General features: G+C 46.3%; 1 protein-coding gene across 3 annotated transcripts in view; it reads right to left on the bottom strand.

Annotated features, from left to right (window-relative positions):
• The window catches only part of SPNS2 (SPNS lysolipid transporter 2, sphingosine-1-phosphate), a 140,128-nt gene that overhangs the window by 11,804 nt on the left and 109,562 nt on the right, over positions 1 to 18,762 (bottom strand). For 2 of the 3 annotated variants that reach the window (XR_010375502.1, XR_010375503.1), the window contains 2 exons: positions 9,123 to 9,286; positions 8,461 to 8,543 (listed from right to left, as the gene is read on the bottom strand). Coding sequence is in view for 1 of the 3 variants with exons in the window: in XM_064467716.1 (XP_064323786.1) it covers positions 9,123 to 9,286 (164 nt within the window). In the remaining 2 variants the exon portion in view is untranslated. The remainder of the gene's footprint in view (positions 1 to 8,460; positions 8,544 to 9,122; positions 9,287 to 18,762) is intronic. The other variant, XM_064467716.1, reaches the window with a different exon arrangement.

Raw genomic sequence — 18,762 nt, 5'->3', positions numbered from 1 at the left:
AGCTGAAGCGTGTACCTTTTACGCCCTTCACTATACAGAGATTTTAACCAAGCGGTGCAGTATGTAAATAGGTTAGCCATTACCGTCCTCCAGTAACTAAGTACAAGTGCCATTTTCACCTGCAGCTGGAAGGCGCGGGCTTTGGTTCCCCACTCTACAGCAGAGCTCTCCCGGGATGCTGAACAAACTGCTAGGTGCACTTGTGCCTCCATCTCCTCCCTAAAAAATGGGCGCAGGGCATTAAACCTTAGTACACCCTGTCACCTCCTGAGCAGGGTGTAAGCACAGCCAAATCAAGGATCGTTTCCAGAGAGCATGTCCTGTTTTAACAGAACTCAAGCTATTTCAATAGTTAAGTCAGTAACTTTGGGACAAGACACCCATGATTAAGACCATTTATTACTGCAGAAACTCAATGCTTTGATTTAAAAGGCTCCTAGTATGCTGCAGCTGAAAACAATGACTGAGAGTGCGCACGAAAGGTCAGCAATAATACTACATCAACCTAGAAAGATCCCAGTGAGCGGTACAGGGACAGGACTGGCACAGCTAAAAATAGTCCATGCACTGAGCTTCCTGATGCGCCATGACAGGGTCGTCCAGCCTCCCAGGAACAGGGTCCGGCTGACGAAGCCGAGGTCAGTTTGCTAAAGGAAAAGGACGCTAAGCAGCACGCTAACAAAATTTAACAAAGAATCAGGCAGAGGAGTAGCTTGCATCGGAGTAGGAAACCGTTGCTTTATTTAGCTCTGCTGGCTGCTTGTGCTCACTCATTTCGACCCAGAGAGGAAGCCTGGGGCTTGTGTAAATCCAAAGCACTCCAAACCAAGGTGCAAGCAGGCCTTGGTTGTGCGCAGGCACCGGCAGAGCTGCCCTTCCCTCCGGAGACAGAACTGGTGGCTCAGGCTGCACCGAGCAGCGGCTCTCACGGAGACGGCCCGACGGCAGCTTCGTGCTGGTGGTGACAGCTGCTCCGCCAGCTGCGCTAAAGAAACAAATTGGCTTAAGTCCCCTTTTCTTCCTGCACGTCAGTGGATTTAGCGCACGGAGTATGATAATCATGGACAGCAAATACATTTTTTTCTCTCTATTTGGTGCAGCCCCTTAAAGCTGCGCAGACTCTGTTAGTACTTTCCATCTGTTCATTTAATCTAGGTGCTGAGCCTATTTGCCTCCAGAGGAAGGTCAGCTTCTATTTTTCGCCTTTCGCAGGTCTTGACAGAGGAGAAAACTGGCATAAAGAAAAAATCAATAACCTTTCCTTCTGTTTTTCCAGGCAGTTGCAACAGATGTGAAGACAAGCATTTAACAGCTCTCATTAGGTACCAAGGACTTGGATGGAAATGAACTCCAGCGACAAGTCTGCCTTCCTGCTCTGAGGTGGTACGCCAGTGTGGACTCCTGAGGCTAGGGAAGATGTGGGTCTCTGAAGCCCTCGAAACTTTATGCCTGAGTCTGTCTTGTATGTCTAGTTCTGCCAGATATTGATGGACTCGGAATTAAGGTGTTGAGACTTTTAGTGCCATGGAAGATGTGGGTAACATCGTGCTCTCACGTCCTCTGAAATAATGGAGGAAAGAGGAAGTGGAGGGCCTTGCATTTTTCTTGGCATGATTGAATGGGAAATGGGATAAAGCATGACATAAAAAGCCGGTATGATCTAATTAAATCTTTAAACAGAGAATCCTGTAGAGCCTCCTAATGCCACTTGATTAGAGACATACTTCTCACCCTCCAAAATAACCGCTTTGTGATACAGCTCTTTTCACCAACCGGGTATGGGAAACACCCTTCTGTTTTGCCCCGCTATAAGTCTGGGCAAGTTTAAATAATGAATTTTTCATTACTTGTTCTGTTTCCTTGTGTCAGAAAGGGTTTCTGGCTTGGAAGGCTACCTTCTGTTCAGTGCTCCAGTTACCTGCGTGGGATCTGATCACATTTCGTATCTGTGCCAGGGCAGCCTTAGCAAAGAAACTGTCTTAGCGTGAGTTCAAAATATCTTCCTGCATAATGAAGTCCCCGCATGCCAAGAACTGTCCTTTGCAATGACAATGCAAATTGACACATTGAATCCACTGGAAACATATGGTTAAGGGCCCCTTGTACCTTGTGGACAAGTGCTTTTTAATCCTGTTTTACCGCTGACGAGCGCATCTGACTTCTTGAAGGTCGCAGCAGCGAGTCAGTAGCCAAGACAGCAGTAGGACTCCCAGTAGTTCTTGATCTGGTGCTTTTCTTGGACAAGTAAGCTTTGCCTTCCTATAACTTTAGACACATGGAGGAATTCCATACTTGCCGTTGAGCAGCACTTAGGTAGCTAGGAATAATCTAGGAATATTGTTTTCCTTTCTCCATGGCACAGGAGATTAACCTCGAAAGGGCAGCACGTGTGGGGAATTGATGGGCTTGGAGAACCATGAAGTTCTGCCTGCAGCCTCTTCCACAGCTTGCGGTTGGCGAGAGTGTGCCAACACCAGCTGGCTCAATCCTTCTGCCTGTACTTAAGCAAAGCTCCTGCTGCCAACAATTAACTTGAACAGCATATTTCAAGTGCCACAAACATTTTGTGTAAGAACCGCAACTGAGCTCAAAACGTCTGTGAACAACCAAACTGACCTTTGACATCTTCCTACCTAACCTGCTTGAAATCCACAGGTTGACTAAAACAACAGAACGGGTCAGTATTTCTTCTATACGAGACCATGTTTTCCATCTGCATGAAACCAGCAGCTCTCAGCTGAAGAAGGAAGCCAGCAGTTAAAATTCAGCCAGTCCCAAGCCATTACATTCTTCTATTTTCTAGTTCCATTTGTGGAGTTACAAACATGGTAGTAAACAGGGGAGAAAAACCCCAACTCTACAAGCAGGCCTTTTCCAGCCATAATAAAACTACTTACATTTTCACCACCTCTTCCCTTCATATTCCCAACCCTTTGATTCCATCTAAACCATCTCATAGTCTAATCTTATTCCACCTGCAGCCTGTGCATCTTTATCATGCCACTCTCACATATCCAGAACACACTCCTTGCCTCTCATCTTCCATCTTTACAGATCCTCTGCATCCTAATCTGGAATTTTTGCTGTAAACTCACATGCCTTCAAAGGCCAAGGACATCTTATGTGGGCTAAAAAAAGCATTGTGAGTTTTTATCACTGTAGGAAATGTTTAAATATCGGTGTTCTTTTGTAAAGTAAAAACCAAAGCACTCATATTATTCCCCCTAAAGAGCTGAATATCAGCAGAGTGAACTGTTCCTCAAATACCCCTTTATGGGGGCTGTTCGATTAAATCCACTTGCTGGCCCTGAAATCCTCAAATTCAAACTCTGCTTCAATGCAGCACTGAGACGTCTCTCTACAGTAAGTGACCAGCCTTTTTAAAAGAAACCCTCGCAATACATCTTAAAATATTTCATGGAAGAAACGCTCTTTTTAGTAATGCAAACTACCAGACGGGAACACGCTGGGTACCCTTCTAGCCTGCCGGTTTGATACCCGTGACACTATCAACGGAGGGGACTCGATCCTTTGCTGGCGACAACATGGGGTCATTTGATGGGTCCTTTCTGTCTCTAACTGCTGCCACAGAAAAGTCAGAGAAAAAAGAGGGTTGACAGCTCTGCGAGTCCTTCCCCTGCCCCACATAATCGAATCTGCAAAGCAAAAATAAGGTCAGACACTTTCAAATTTCTGCAATAGGAGAACTGGGAGATCATTTTATATGTAGTTCTAGAAGAGGCTAAAAATAAGCCTGATGTGAGGCAGCAGACAGAGTCTGAAAATGGATTATTCTCATTTTTCCTGTAATGTAATTTGCAGATGCGCCGTGTTTAAGACAGCAGAAAAGGTGTGCGGCCCAGGGATTGTTCTTTTTGTGGCTTGCACTATATAGTCTGGAATGAGTATTTTTCTAGTGCTTGTACCCACCGCTTTTAAAATGAAATGCTAATCAGCACTGCTATTTAGCAAGAGTTTTCACACCCAAAGGTGTTAAGAGCAAATTTTTTTTTCTTATTAAGTGTTTAACTTTAATTTTAGGAGAGATGAAAAAACCTGCTAGAGCTGTTTAACTAACCTGATCCTTGTCATGTAAACAAATGGGTGAACTTTATGCTTGCAGGTCTCTGTGAAGTGCCGAGCGGTAGCTAGTTAAATACTTAAATTCTTTTGTTCTGACCAGCTGCATCAGTACAGCTATTTATTCCTGTTGGTGTCTGCACCAGGGATACACACTGCAGTTGCATCCTGCTGCCTGATCTGCATTGCTGTATCTTTGGCAAAAATATCCAGCATATATCATGCAGGATGCAGAGAGGGACTGAACAATTATAAAACAGATATCTTTCTAGAGCATCTTTCTGTACCTCTGAGAGGATGTGGGGAAAAAACAGAAGATCTCATGCTTCCAGGTATAAAATCAGAGACCAAATTAAAAAATTATTAAAAAAAAAAAGTCCTTTGAGGGGTAGCGTATTCTACACCTGCACAGGGTGGTGTTCTGCAGGAAAAATCTAGGTGAGTTTGGGTTTTCCCACAGCAACAACTGGGAGTGGCCGTTGTTGGAGCAGGACTGCAGAATCATCCTGCACCTGCTGCAGAGCATCAGTGGTCCTACGGGTCTGTGTCCGTGCAGAGACGGAGACTCATTGCTCAGCAACGCTCCAGATGCTTAACGCTCACGCTGACTGCCCAGAAAAGAGTCATGTTACACGCTAATTACATTACAGTGATTTATATACCCTGGCACCCAAAAGTTGTCACAGCTTGGGGAAAGGAATTTTTTTTCTTCTTCTTTTCATAACAAAACCAGTACATTCTTCCCAATTACTGGTGAGGCCATTGCTTCTACTAAGTACCAATGTAGGCGTTTCTTCTGCGGCGCTCTAGGGTGAAGCTTTGGTTTATTTCAAGTTTTCTGCATTACGAGCGAGGAAGAGGACGCAGACGGTCCGCAGATGCCATTCTCAGCAATGCTGGGTTTTTACAACCGACAAGGGAAGTACCTGAAGTGCTCCTGACCTCTGAAAGTTGCCTTCTGGCTGGTGTCTGCCAAGGCCACACAGGTATGCGTGACGGAGCTAGGGAATAAAAGTAAGGTCATCAGGTTTCTGATCCATTTCGGTAGGGCTCTGCCATGGCCAGATACTGTACTTGTACATATCGTCTTCCAGAGGACGTCAAAGTATAGCTTGGGTCTCACAAATTTTCATCAAGCAGGTAAGAGAAATACAGTCTAGAGTGCAGTAATGTTTGGAAATAAAATACGACTGCTTTAACCCTCTGCTGCAGTACTACAGAGCAGGAAAGGAACAACAATATAGTCAAGTGAAACCACAGCAGGAATTGTAGTTGAGAGGTTTAAAAAAGAACTATTTCTTATTACTAGTGCAGAAGAGCTCTTACAGAAACCATTAACAACTATTAATCTGAACTATTTTCTTTCTCTTAACACTTTGGAAAGGTAGGATTAAATTCACGTTATAAAAATGGCACCAAAAATGATTGGGTTATATTACAGAGAGATGTACTGTATCATGTTCTCCTAAATTTACTAAAAGCCTTTTTAAGCTGTCAGACTCCTGAAGCAGTATGAAAATAGTTATAAAAGAATGGTGATTTAAAAAAAAAAAAAGAATTGCTGTACAAAGTCATTTTTCTCATGAGTGTTTTTGTGAGAGGGGCAGCCTTTTTGACTGGAATTTCTGTGCTAAAAACGTAATCTACAAAGTATGCCAGGAATTGTGGCAATGACAAAAGTAGTGTAAAAAAGTCACAAGGCACTGAAAGCCTGGAAATTCTGTTTTTGAAAGGAAGTGTGGTGGAAAAGGGAGGAAGCTTTACAGGAAAGAGAGGTTGCTATCCTGATACTCCGTCCTGCCTGGAAGAAGAAATTATCTCTAATCAAACGCCCAGAGACCAGTACACAAAGGAACAAACAAACGAAAAAATCCCAGCAATAAAACCCTGAACTACTTTTCACAGAAACACGGAAATTAAAGCAGGGAAAGCTTTATTTCCATAGGCAGGGCTGCAGAGAGCAGCGTTACACTTCTTTGCTTCCATATTAGTTCATTAGAGGCGTCTGTGACATCTGGCCTGCGTGCCCTGACCCTACTGGTGATGAATGGGTTTAATCTCTGGCGTGTGACACCAGCGTTTGTGATTCCTGCAGGTTAATTGATTTCTTTTGGCAAAGCACGTTTCCAAGTCCTGTTGTCTGAGCAGCATGACTGACTGCAGAGGGAAAACAAGGCATCTCGAAAAAGAAATCCTCCCATACCCAGCAGGTAATAGGTAGGATACGCGGGAGGACTGGCCAGGCAGCAAGCCATCCTTGCCAAAGGTGCGCAGTGCCAAGTGCAGACGGCCTCTCGCATAGCTGGGAGCTGGACATCGGGTCTGGAGTCCAGCACGGAGTTTTAAACCGCTGATAGCGAAATGCTCTGTTGTCTTTTCTCTTACAAGCAAGCACGCAGTTAGTACCAAACAAATCCTCCCCTCGGAGCTCTTCTGAGATCACGGAACCCGTCGGCAATGGCAGGCGGGACCCAGCCCACAGCGCAGACACCACCGCATGTGGCGGGGAGAGGGTCCTTACTCCGCTGTTGCCAACCCTATTAAAGACACTATCTTACTCTTCCGTAATGTCTCAAACCTGAAATAAGCTGTGCTCTCCAGGAATCTGACTGTAGGATGCCAGGCTATTTTTAACATGGGAGTGGGCACATCCCAGAAACAGTGCAGTAGGAGTCATTTGAGAGAAATTATTTTGTTAACTATTGTTTATGACAACAGCTCTCCCTCCGAACCTGAGCCAGTTTGCAATGTGACGGATCTGCGGCTGAATAATATAAAATTCGTAAACAAACAGAACTCAGACAGACCGGGAAAGGGAAGGATGCTGAAAGAGAGAGCGTAAAAACCCCAGGTCTGGATCCTGACTGGCTGGGAAGCCGGTACGCTTTGGACGCGAACAGACTACAACCAAATCCGCTCAGACCAGACAGCAACAGACAGAAATAAACACTTTTGAGCAGGAGAAAGCAGAGCTGTGGGATTTGATCTCCCTCCCACAGTAACACTGCTGCAAAGCTGGTGGTTTGGTGCACTGTAAAACCATCCTATAAAACATGCCAGCGCTGGCACCCAAGCAGAGTCAACCAGTTAGCGACCAGCCTGTGACCTGCAGTGCCTCCTGAGAGAGCCCTTTTCCTTGCGAACCCGGCTGGACCTGTGATTCCGGCTGGATACCACAGTGCATTGCCCAGTATAAAGGTCCAGGTGGGGTTAGACATGCTGATAAAGGCTTGAGTGACCCGGAATTCATCAGTACCTGAATACTGAAATCCTCCTTCACCACCTGAATGCTCTCATGCCGTGCTGGCAACACACGTGGTGCAAAGGGACATATCTCCACTGTAATTCTAAGGAAGCGGAACAAGCGAAGGCTACCGCTATGGCTACACGAGGGGGATTTCATCTGCTGCGCTGTATCACTACCCTGTCACCAAACAGAACTTTTGGCTCCTTGCAGCAAAAAAAAGCCACCCTGAGCACCTAGAAACGTACGTGCATCTTGCCACGTCCCCAGGTGATCACTACTTAGACTTGCATGTACAGCTTATGTGCACAAATACAGAAATAGGACTGGAGGTCAGCCAGGAGCAGTTCCCATCCTCCTCCCTCCACCCGAGCCAGGGAGGCCTTCAGAAACACAGGACAGCTTTCGTGTCTTCCCCAAATAATCTGCTGTAGAAATTACCCTTTTTTCCCCTCTTAGGAAGTTCTTCCTAACATCTAATCTCCAATTTCACTTCTTGCAGTTTAAAGCCCTTATATGCAGATAACAAACCAGGCGCACGTCAGTCACATCACAGCTCCAGAGCCACACTCAAGTTCAGCTGTGCAGGACTGAACCTCCTTATGAGAGACGTGATGAGGTCTTGTTTTTTTCCACAGTGCTTAATCATCTCATTGTAGGGGGAAAGTATACATCTAAAGGCACCAGGAGGCAGAAAACCTTTCCTTTCTCTGCAATTTGTGCGTGTTAGTAAAAAGAAGGTAGAACTGCTCTTACAGGGCCACAGCACCATCTGTGGTCCTGCTTCCAAGTCTCTTGCATCCATCTGATATGACAGCGTGAGCCAGAAAGCATCACCCAAACTGTCCACGCACTTATGTCAACCTCCAAACACCTTATTTTCCTCCTAGTTGTACTACGTCTAGTGACAGTGATATGCCAGGGCCCCTCTCCTTAAGGTACAGCAAGGTATACTCTGCTTGCTTTGTCTGCAGCATCATGACAGGCTGTTAATGTCCGCACGTCTCCCATTCTCCCAGTGGGAGAAGGGCAAAGGCAACTTATAGTCAACACCAGACTCGTCACCTACCCACATGTTCAGCATGCCATTATACATAGATACTCTATTTTTTGACAATTATGAGAAAGAGACTAACCCCAGAAGTTTGTATGTCATGTGGAAGCGTCTTCTGAATTACTGTAGTTGCCAACCGTGAGGTGGTCCGAATCGGTTTCTTTACTGAAAAACAGTAGCTTTTTTTTTACAGGCTGCAATAAGGGACTGGGAAAGACTATCTTTAGCACAGCGACCCTTGAGCACGTACGTCCCCACATACACAGCTTGCTTCCTTCTTGCCTGCTGTTCCTGTGTATTGGAGGCAGTGAGCAGGGCACAGGGGCTGCAATGGGGCTGTGGGCTCACAGCTGACACCAAGCGCTGTAAAGTATCTCTTGCTCTTCACCTGGTGGTCTACCGCTTCCAGCACACGGCAACCCCTCACCACAGGCGGCCTGGGCTGTGTCATGCTCACGCACGGGTAAAAGGGGCCTGTGATCTCAAGTACTGTGCTCCCCTCCGGGCCCTATGGCCAACAACTGAGATCCACCAGAGCAGAAGCGTGTAAAGGATGCCCAGCCAGCACGACCCACACCCCTGTGCTTCGTGCAGCCTCATGCACTCTGCTGAGCCCAGGTTGTTAACACACAACCTGACATCCTTTACCTGGAAGGACCAAGGCCAGGGAAAGAGAACAAGCATAACGTTCAAGACAGAAAACAGGCTTCGGTACCTCCCCATTGCTATTGCCAGGTTACTCACTGTTGTTCAGCTTTGGCTCGGTCACTTAGGAAGAAGAGGGCTGTGGCCAGGAAAAACATCCCTCCTAGGACAACGACAAACGGGCAGAGCATGAGTGCGTACCCCAAGCTGAGGAACTCCCAGACTGGGGACTCCTTTGTGCTTTGTCGTATCAGGTCTGAGATCTAGGAAAGAAGGGCAAAAAAATAAGTCACTTAGATGGAAAAGAGACACGATAATGGTGAAGAGAACACGATTCCCTAAACAACCACCCACTGAACATGTGCATGAGGTTTAAAACGGAACAGTGCGTTCAGTAAAGGCTGAATGTCCTTTGCACGCTTCAGCCTTCCGCATACCGCTCTGGAGCCTGGGCACCTTGTGCTGTGAGCAGCTTGGCAGGGCTTCTCCTGGCTCTCCTGTCGCTCTCCTGGCCGGATCTATTATTCTTCCCACAGCTTGCTTCATCTTCTCCCTGGCTGCTTCACTGACTGAATGCGTGGGGGTCCAACCTCGCTGTACTGCCCAAGCCTCCTGGGGTGCCGGCAGGGCCACACCGACATTGCTTCGTGGGCGACGCAGAGATCAATCTTCTCAAATGTCTATCAAGTCCTGATCACCCCTACACCTTACCTACCTTTCAGCAAAAGGTGGTACTAAATTCCATTTCTGTGTATTGAGCGGGAAGGAAGAAATGCTTTCACAGAACAAAAAACCAGAGGTCCCACCTGATTTTCAGAAACAGAACCCTAACGTGGTTTTACCCCTGTGTAAGGTGCAGGCCTCATCCCCTCCTCTCACCTCCTAAGCCTGCTGCCCTTTGAAGTCTAATTACGTGCAAGATGTGACTCTGCCCCCCAGGCTCAGACAAGGCCTGTCGCACAGGGGCTGCACACACACCGAAGAACCGTGCACCACCACGTTTATGGGCTAAGGCACCCTGCATCTTCCAGCACCCAGAAAGTGTCATTATACGAAACTGAACGCCAGTTTGCCCTTGTGCGAAGGAGCAGTGACACGCAATTGCAGTATTGAGTTAATTATGAAAAGCTTTTGCTAAAACTCAGTAATATTTAATGACTGTCTGTAGCTAAGACAATCACATTTTAGTATTTACTGTCCAGCAAACAACTTTACTCTCCATAAATCCAACCCAGTGGTAGCAGCAGTCGCGACGAGTCTCAAGGCATTGGGTATTTAAATGTCCAGCTCTGTTTTTATCTGTGACCTCTTGTTGAGGCAGAAATACTAGTTTATACCAAAATGCTGCAGGAAATTTGCGGCATAAAATCCTACCGCTGTGCACACACACAAATTGGTTCCAGAAATAGTCAAAGCTTGTGCAGCAACTTCTGAACTGCTACGTTACTGCTAGTGGAAAAGGTGGCGTCAGATGCAAACTACAAGCAACACCCAACATTCAAGGCTTAAATCGAAAGAGACTTGAAAATCAAGTGAGGAAATGTCACGTGCAGGAGAAAACACCAACTCAGCCCTGCAGCCAACCGTAGCCACCTGGAAGGTAAATGGATGTGGTGAGATGCCCCAGCAGGGGCCAAGCGCAAGAGAAGGTGCCGCAGAGGTGACGCTCGTGGGGACTCAGATGAACAGGTCGCAGGGTGTGCTGCAGCAGGGAGGCTCTGGAGCGTTGGTGGTCTCAGTGCCCTAATATCTGTCTTACAGCTCAGCCCGGCTCCTGCTGCAGGGAAGGAACAGGGCAGCGGGCAGCCTGATGCTGGAGGCGAAACCCCTGCACACAAAGCAACAGAGGACTGTCTTTCAGGACGGAGCATTCCCAAGTAGAGAGGAGTGGATGAACACTGGAAGAGTGGATCTACAGAAAGAATTTAAGGTTTTTAGCCAGACTTCTCTGTTTCGTCCTCTGCCATAGAAAGGAGGAGAAGAAAATTTCAGTGCTTGGGCTATAGCTAAGGAAGCGTTCCTGTCCTCTCAAAGAGAACTTTATTCACAGTGTATAACACGCCCAACAAAAACCAGGATTGTTATGAACAAGTCTCATGAGAACCGATGATTTAAAAAGTCCTTAGACTGAAGGCAAATGACAGTGGCTATTAGTCTGAGAGACTTATTAAAAAATAGCAACAAGGCTTGCATGTGTAAAGAATGCACTCACAGGCAATCAGCAGAACATGCACTGCACCCACGAGGCAGGGACATCAGTTGGTAATTTACTCCCTCTTGTATCCAGACACCTTAATTCCCAACATTTCCCTCACTCTTCATTATGAACCAAAATCTGGCACTGAATCAGCCCCTCTCTGTGCAATAGCCAGAATTGAGGCTATTCCAAAATAGAAATTTAGAAATTCTAAACCACTTCTCATTTTTGGGAATGGATACAATTATCCTCCAAAAGGACTAGACAATAAATCACTTGACAAATTGATATGATAAATCAGCAGTAGAGGATGAAAAGCCAGGCATGTGCTCCCAGTTGCTTTCTCTTACGGATGACACGACATTCTAAGCTAAAAACAGCTTTGAAAACTTAAAGTCTCCAACAAATAAAGCTCCCAATGCAGCTTGCCCCACACCTTCCCTTCTAAGGCATCATGTTTATTTTACACCAACAAATGCTGTTAATATCGAACCTTCTACCTTTTTCATTTTTAACCCAACACATCGTTTAAGTGCACATTTTAGAAAAAGCAGTGTTTCCTCCCATCCCAGGTGTAATTCTTCCCACCAAGCCAGCTGGGCTTTCTCATCTAGGTTTCGTACAATCCCCTTGCCCACATCTGCATCTCGTAACTCTAGAACTTTATCAGGGCCCACATATATGTGCTTTTGCTGTTAACTTAGAGTCACTGTTCTTTGTTGGGTTTTTCCACTCAGTGACAAGCCACCTGCTAAGACTGCAACTTTGGCATCTCCTCTCAAGAGGACACAGGACATAATTACAGACTTGGGCTCCAAGAATGACAAACTGTCTGCCAAATGGTCCGCTCCCTGCTGCCAGTTTGGGGCTTTCCAGACTCCTTGCAACGATAGCATCCCGAGCCTAACTGTGACTTGGCAAGACCCAATCTAGCATCATATTCAGTGTCTTCTCTCTATCATGAGTAACAAAAAGTGGGGGTTGCAAGCGCAGCCAGTGCCAGTTCTTCAGCACGGAGTCGCGTGGGATTCCCTTCTTTGTTCTGCCACTCGGTAGGAGGCAAAAAACTTCAAAACATTTACCCAAAACTTGGGGGCGGAAAATCAATAAGGAAGTCCTTCTGCCCTGCAGTCTAATAAAAACTCTTTGATAACATCCAAACTATGGAAGTTCACATCTTTTCCCTCTCTGTGTAACACAGATCTCAGACCAAGAAGAATGACTTTCTTAAATAAACTTCAGCTCATGGCATTTTTACAACAGAATACAAATGGCACGTATTCAGCCGGCGGCAGCCAACTGGATGGCGTCCAGCTAGGGAAAACGCCCGCTTGCTGGAGAGCGGGCAGTACAGCTGCAGCGGGCACGAGCCGAAACCCCCCAATCTCTGAGTGTGTCTCAATCTGAGCGCACAAGACTATGAAGGGAAAACGGGGAACTTCATCAGACTTCTTGGGAAGCACGTGCTGTGTTTTTTGGAACACTGGCCAGGCTCCCGAGGTAAAAAAAGCTCAGGTGGGCTGAAGCCCCAGAAAGACGGCTTGCTTCTGTGTTACTGTCCCTCCTGAACAGCATGAGTGGTTAAATTAAACTGATTTACTAATTAGGCAGTGGAACGGTAACATCATCTTTGAAATCACAATTTCATCTACCCTGTCTCGTTGCTGAGTCATGCATCTCAATTCCTCTGCGCTTGCTTGATTTTCCTAAATTCCTGACGTTGCCTCTTGGGCACAAATCCTGCTACATAAAGGATATTTCCACTGCAGTATCTGGCACAAATACCCGATTTTCATGGTTACCAATTTGATACATGCCAGGTTCTCCCTGGCTGCTCTCTTCAGCACGGTTCCCTAACACAGCACTCCCTGTAACCCCACAGTGTCACCACAAAGGTTTGAGGTTCACCCACTCTGAATTCAGAGATATTTGTGAAAGGTTGCCTTGATTTTTTTTTTTAAAATCTAATATGAATGCAAATGAAGACTAGAAACAAAAAGAAGGCATTTTATAACGTAAAAGTAAACAATTTGCTGGACCTGTGGGGGAGCACAAACATTTATACTGTGCTAAATGGCATGAGACACACATTATAAAAAGAGGAAGTGAAGACAACTATTTTATGAAACTCATTCTGAAAGCCACAGAAAGGCAAAAGCTATTTTATATTTGAAAAGTTATTTCAATTTTAACATTGGCATGTTTGGGTGTTGGAGGGGAAAAAAGCGAAACATCCTGTTCATCTTAATTGTGTCCTTCTGAGATCGCAACCAGATTTAATACTTGGCTGGTGACAATATCGATACCTGCGTGGGTGCGTGGTACCCGAGCCTGCCCCTGCAGTACCTGCAGCAAGGATCCCCGCACTGCTTCCCCTGTTCATGCCCTTGTACCCCCTCCCGCGATTACCAGCCTGCATTAATAAGTGGTGCTTCCTTGAAAAGGCTGCAGTAAATGAAGAGACTCAATCAAGGGTTCTGCTTGCAACGCTAGCAAATGGGTTTTGTACGTCTCTTGGTGTTGGAGCAACATTTGCCTCCAGAAAACATTTGCCCTGGGGCGGGCTGAAAGTCTATTTCCTTCATGTCATTAACTGCCTTTCTCTCCAGGGCTGGTCTGCCCAGGGGTTTTCTAAGTTAACACTGGGCTTTCTCCTGCCCCAGCAGGAGATGCCTTGTACCACGGGGAACATGGAACTGAGGAATGTGGTTCACGCAGATGTACTTCAATGGGTAGCGATGGGGGGTGCCCGCTTACGTGCAGAAATAAGGTCTATGGCAGAGGAGCACGGGTTGGGAGCACACCCTTTAGGGAACATCCCTGTCCCCCACCTCCCCTTGCAGCGCAGGCCCCTTCCCTGGCGGTACGTCCCAGGACAAGGAAGTCATCCCCCATGTTGCAGAAGTTGGACACCTCGTTCTGAAAGGTGTTCAGCAACACAGGAAAACTCTGTGTCCGTATTGGGAGCGTACAGGGTCCCTGGCAGCTCAGAGAAAGAAGCCACTTATTTAAAGAGATTTTTAGTGCACAGAAGGAGTGACAGAACAGATGGGACAGAGCTTGAAATACGTGAGTGAAAATGATCAACTCTGGATTTCGGGGCTTTCTTTAATGAGATATTTTTACATACTTTAAACATCCGTTTATCAAAAATACTGAGAACCTGCAGCTCTAATCAAAGTCACGGGAAATGACAGGTGCACAGCAGCTCTGGAAAAAACCCAGAACAGGCTGTGAACCCTTGGCAAAGAGTGTTTTATATATGGGAAGTCTTTTGGTTTTTTAGGGCAGATTTAAATCTTGTCCTTTGCTGAGTCATTAGAAGTAGGAAGCTTGTTAGCTCATTGCAATGAGGAGATAAATCCTATGTGGACTGGTCTCCAGGTGCTTAATTCTCCCCCTTTTTTGCAGCTGACTGCCATGTCAAAGATTTGGCCTTTCTACCCGGTATGAAAAAGGCTTTTAATTACTCAGCTCAGCCAGGACGAGAGAAATCCTCAACTTAAAGTTCCTGCTTGAAGAAACAGATAACAAGGACCAGGGGCTGGGGGCTCTCTTCCTCAGCGCGCTTCCCTGCCACAGGTACCTCCGATGCTGGAGTGCGAGGGCAAGGCCCGCTGCCCCCACCACAACCTGGGTCATACGCAAGCACGAAGGTGGGGCAAGACCCCTGCAGGAGGAGCGGTACCGTTAGGGCTACAGGACACCAGTCATGCAGCTGGCGCTTGGTAAAGAAAGAACAATGAAAACATAAATGTGTATCACATTTCATCTACTATCTCCATCAGGTGATGGAAGATGCTGCCCGTACACACTCATTTATACTGTAAATACTGGAACATGTAACGTGCTGCAAAAGGCAACAAGACGGAGACCTCTGTTCCATCCTTAATCCCACAACAGCAGCGGAATAGCTTCTGATAGTCCATAAAACAGAGAGCGGTGCTAGGAGAATAATTTGCACGTTTTTGTTACAGGATACGCTTGCCTTTTTGACCCCAGGCTCACCTCGCACCCTGCTCTGGTGGAAGAGACGGCACTGGGGAACCACCAGTGAGGACATAATGGGCCGTATTTAAGGAACGGCCACACAGGTCAGACAGGGACAAAAAAACCCAGGCTACAGCATCACATCGCAACAGTCCATTTTATTCCACTGCTCTGCTTTTAAGCCTGGCAGCAGTGGATTTGAGCCCCAACAGGCTGTGGCCTGTTTTAATCTAGCAAACTACATTGGGGAAAAATGATACTTTACAGTAAGCATATCCACAGACCTGCTCTGAAGTAGCCATAGTATTTTAAACCATAAAATACGAATTTTAAACCGTAATACATGAATTCCGCTTTCTCAGGTGGGCAAGCCTTCACACAGAGAACTACTTTCTCCACATATTTATTTACTGGGATGGGTAAATACCTTTGAAACCAAATCAACAAAAAGGCCGTCTCAAACCGGGACGAGAAGGCTGTGAAATCTACACCTCCAATTATAACCTTCATTAAAAAAGTATCTTAATTGCTGCATTTACTACAATTTTCCTTTAGCTGCCCCTAATCAAATGCTGATCTGCCTTCCCTGATACTCTGCACCAGTGATAATTAACACTGTTCTGCTAACTTGCTAAAGGAAGGTCATTAGCATTCGTGCTATTTAAGTAGCTCATTAGATCTAGTTTATCAACCCACTCACATAAGAAAGTTGGGGAAGGGTGAAAAGTGACAAGCAATCAGCTTATTAATAAAATTTTTCCAGGTAATACTAGGAGTTACACAAAACCCCTTCAAAACAAAACGGAACAGCTCAGCTTTGTTTACAACTAATGACAAGGCCGCTCACGCTCAGACCCCTTTTTCAAGAGGAGACCGTTCAAAGAGGAGAAGCCTGCCCGGACACTCGTGGTCTCCGCTGCCAGGCGAACCAGCGTGCCTGGGCACCGCAAACCGACACGGCATTCGGTGGCGGGGCCTCCAAGAGGAGGCCGTTAGAGACCCAGCAATTCAGGTAACGCTGCCATTTTCGTAACAGAGAGGGGCAGACGGGGAGGGCTCTCGCAGGGCCCTCAGCATGCAGATGAGTGATGGGGGTCTCCCCTCTCGCAAAGCCCAGCTGCCAGACCGTGGAATACCGTCCTGCCGCTGCTTGGCTGGAGGCCGTGTCCCTCAGTAAACTGGAGATGCAGCAGCCAAGGAGGTCAGGACAGGTGGGTACCGCCACCAGGCGAGGACAGGGAGGAGCTCCTAGCCCATCCAAAGGTGCTGGTGGAGGAGGGCTGATCTCCGGCACTTTAAAACACCATCCTCACACATTGATGTTGCCAGGGGAGATAAGAAAGAATTTAATAAAGCAGGAAGCTAACAGGAGCGCCAACAGCACCACGGCAGCAAGGACAGTGTGTGCCCACAACGCAATTTCCCTGGCACGCGTAGAGAGAGCAAAGCCTGCAGCAGGCGCCCGTTTCTCATCACAGCCAGGGCTGGGAGCAAGGCAAGGATGGAAGAGGAAAGCACTGCTGTGCTCAGATAGGAAGCAAATGACAGACTTGGAGGAAGCAAAGAAAAAGTACCAAGGCACAGCCTCAGAAGAGAAAAATCACTGCCTGTGCTCGGTTTTCCTGAAGCAGAAGAGTACGTCAGTAAGTGGAGGGAGACCCGTTTGTGTGAAGCAATAATGCAAACCCTGAGTAGGCAAGACAGGTTCATGCGCGCATGTGCACAGAAGTGCAGACTCACTGGCGCTTCTTACAATTGTTTAATTTTAAAGGGCAACAAAGATAGAACCAAAATTAATAACACAAAGAGCTGGAGCTACGATTCACCCTGAGAAGAGTTAACTGGTTTCACATTCTGCTGCTAGCTACCTCTACTCAGGCCCTCTGAGCCTGAAACGCTGCCTAGGTATTAGGGCACGGGAAGAGCAGTTAGAAGACCTTTTTCTGATACTAAACACGAGTGGTGAGATTTGGGGCATTTCTCTTAACTGTTCTGTGCTTCAGCAACCATGTGTGCATAGTGGGACCATTCAAAGACGGAGAAGTACTAGAGATATTGGGGTGTAATGCACTGAACGGGTGAAATTTCTCACTGACTACCTCAAGAATAAAGCATGGAGTTATACCTCAAGTTATTAAAGAGGAATTATTTAAACTCTGCAGGTTATCACAAAGGTCCTGAAAAAGTTACAGGAATAAAACCTGTTTCGTCTAATGAAATACTGCAGCAATGCCTATCCTTATTTGTGAATGAATAGGCAGCACTGATTTATAGTAATTGATCTCAGCGCTTGGCAGGTAGTAAAACCTTACGCAAATTACAGCTGCCACCCCAAGACTGCATTTGCATAACTTCTTTGTAAGTCAATCTTAAGCCTTTTTACCATAATAAAAGTTATCAATATTTAAAGAGGCATGAAAAATAACCATACATACATGCTTCCTTCCGCCTGGCTTTTAAACACTAATAAGTATTTAGTGCTTTGGGTGATTGCAAGGAACTGCACTGCAAGATTTGGAACTGTGGGAGATTACAGAAAAAGCTGAGTCTGACCTTCAGCTCTTAGGACACACCACAGAGCAAGGGAGCAGTCACACACATGAGGCTGCAGCTGTTAAGCACCTTCTACGTTCCACATGAGGATTATAAGATCAATACAACATTTATTGGTACCCAGCAAACAGAGACAACTGCCTGCGACAGCTTATTCCTACAAGGACACAGGTATCTGATTCTTTATTTAGAGCACTGCTAGAGGGAATCTCACTATGAACTCACTAAAACTATGTAAGAGTCCAGCGTATTTGATCAAAACACTGCTAATTTACTGAGGGAGCTGCAGTCGAATTTTGTAAGCAGTCGGAATGGCAGACCTTCAGGATCTCAGGTCAACCCCGAGTGATCCAGAAGCTGGGTTTCACCAGTTCTGAGCATGCCTCTTACTGCAGCTCATTTGATTTATCCTGCCTTCTGCCTCTTGGTCTGCTTCATGGCAACTCTGGAATAAGAGCAGTGTGAGTTGATGTCCTCAGGCTGGGGATTTGCAGAGGGACTATGGGAATTGTGTTCCCAAATTTCCCTTAAAGCCAACACGAGTAGGTTGCTTAGCTCCCATAGACTGCCTTGAAAATCCTAGACATAATCCAAGCCACTTCTGTAACCCGCCCAAGTGAGATTTCAGACCTGCATGAAGGTCTCCATCCTACAACTCAGCTGGACAACTCCAATGACAAGCACCTGCAGCCTTTAACAATCAAGTTGAGTGCTTGTCTTAGCTCTGGTGGAGAAGCTGGCTGTTTGTCCTTTCACTCTAAATAGCATTTGTTTTTCTGTGGGATGTGAAAGCTGCAGCTGACCTTTCCGTCACTGTAGCACAGGGAGCATGAGTCAGCCAAGCTACAGGCTACAGAAATGGATGCTGGTGCCTTCCATGACATGAGTGCTTCTCTCCTGCCACAGAGCCTTGTACTTGAGTAGTCTCCTCCCAGATGAGAACTGCCCAACAAGTACAGCATTAAAAAAGAGTAATTCAAAATCATAATTAATATTTCC

The sequence above is a fragment of the Phalacrocorax carbo genome, chromosome 17 (assembly GCF_963921805.1).
Source record: "Phalacrocorax carbo chromosome 17, bPhaCar2.1, whole genome shotgun sequence".
Classification (NCBI taxonomy): Eukaryota; Metazoa; Chordata; class Aves; order Suliformes; family Phalacrocoracidae; genus Phalacrocorax; species Phalacrocorax carbo.
The sequence above is the reverse complement of the archived record's forward strand: the minus strand, read 5'-3'. Positions and strand labels throughout refer to the sequence as shown.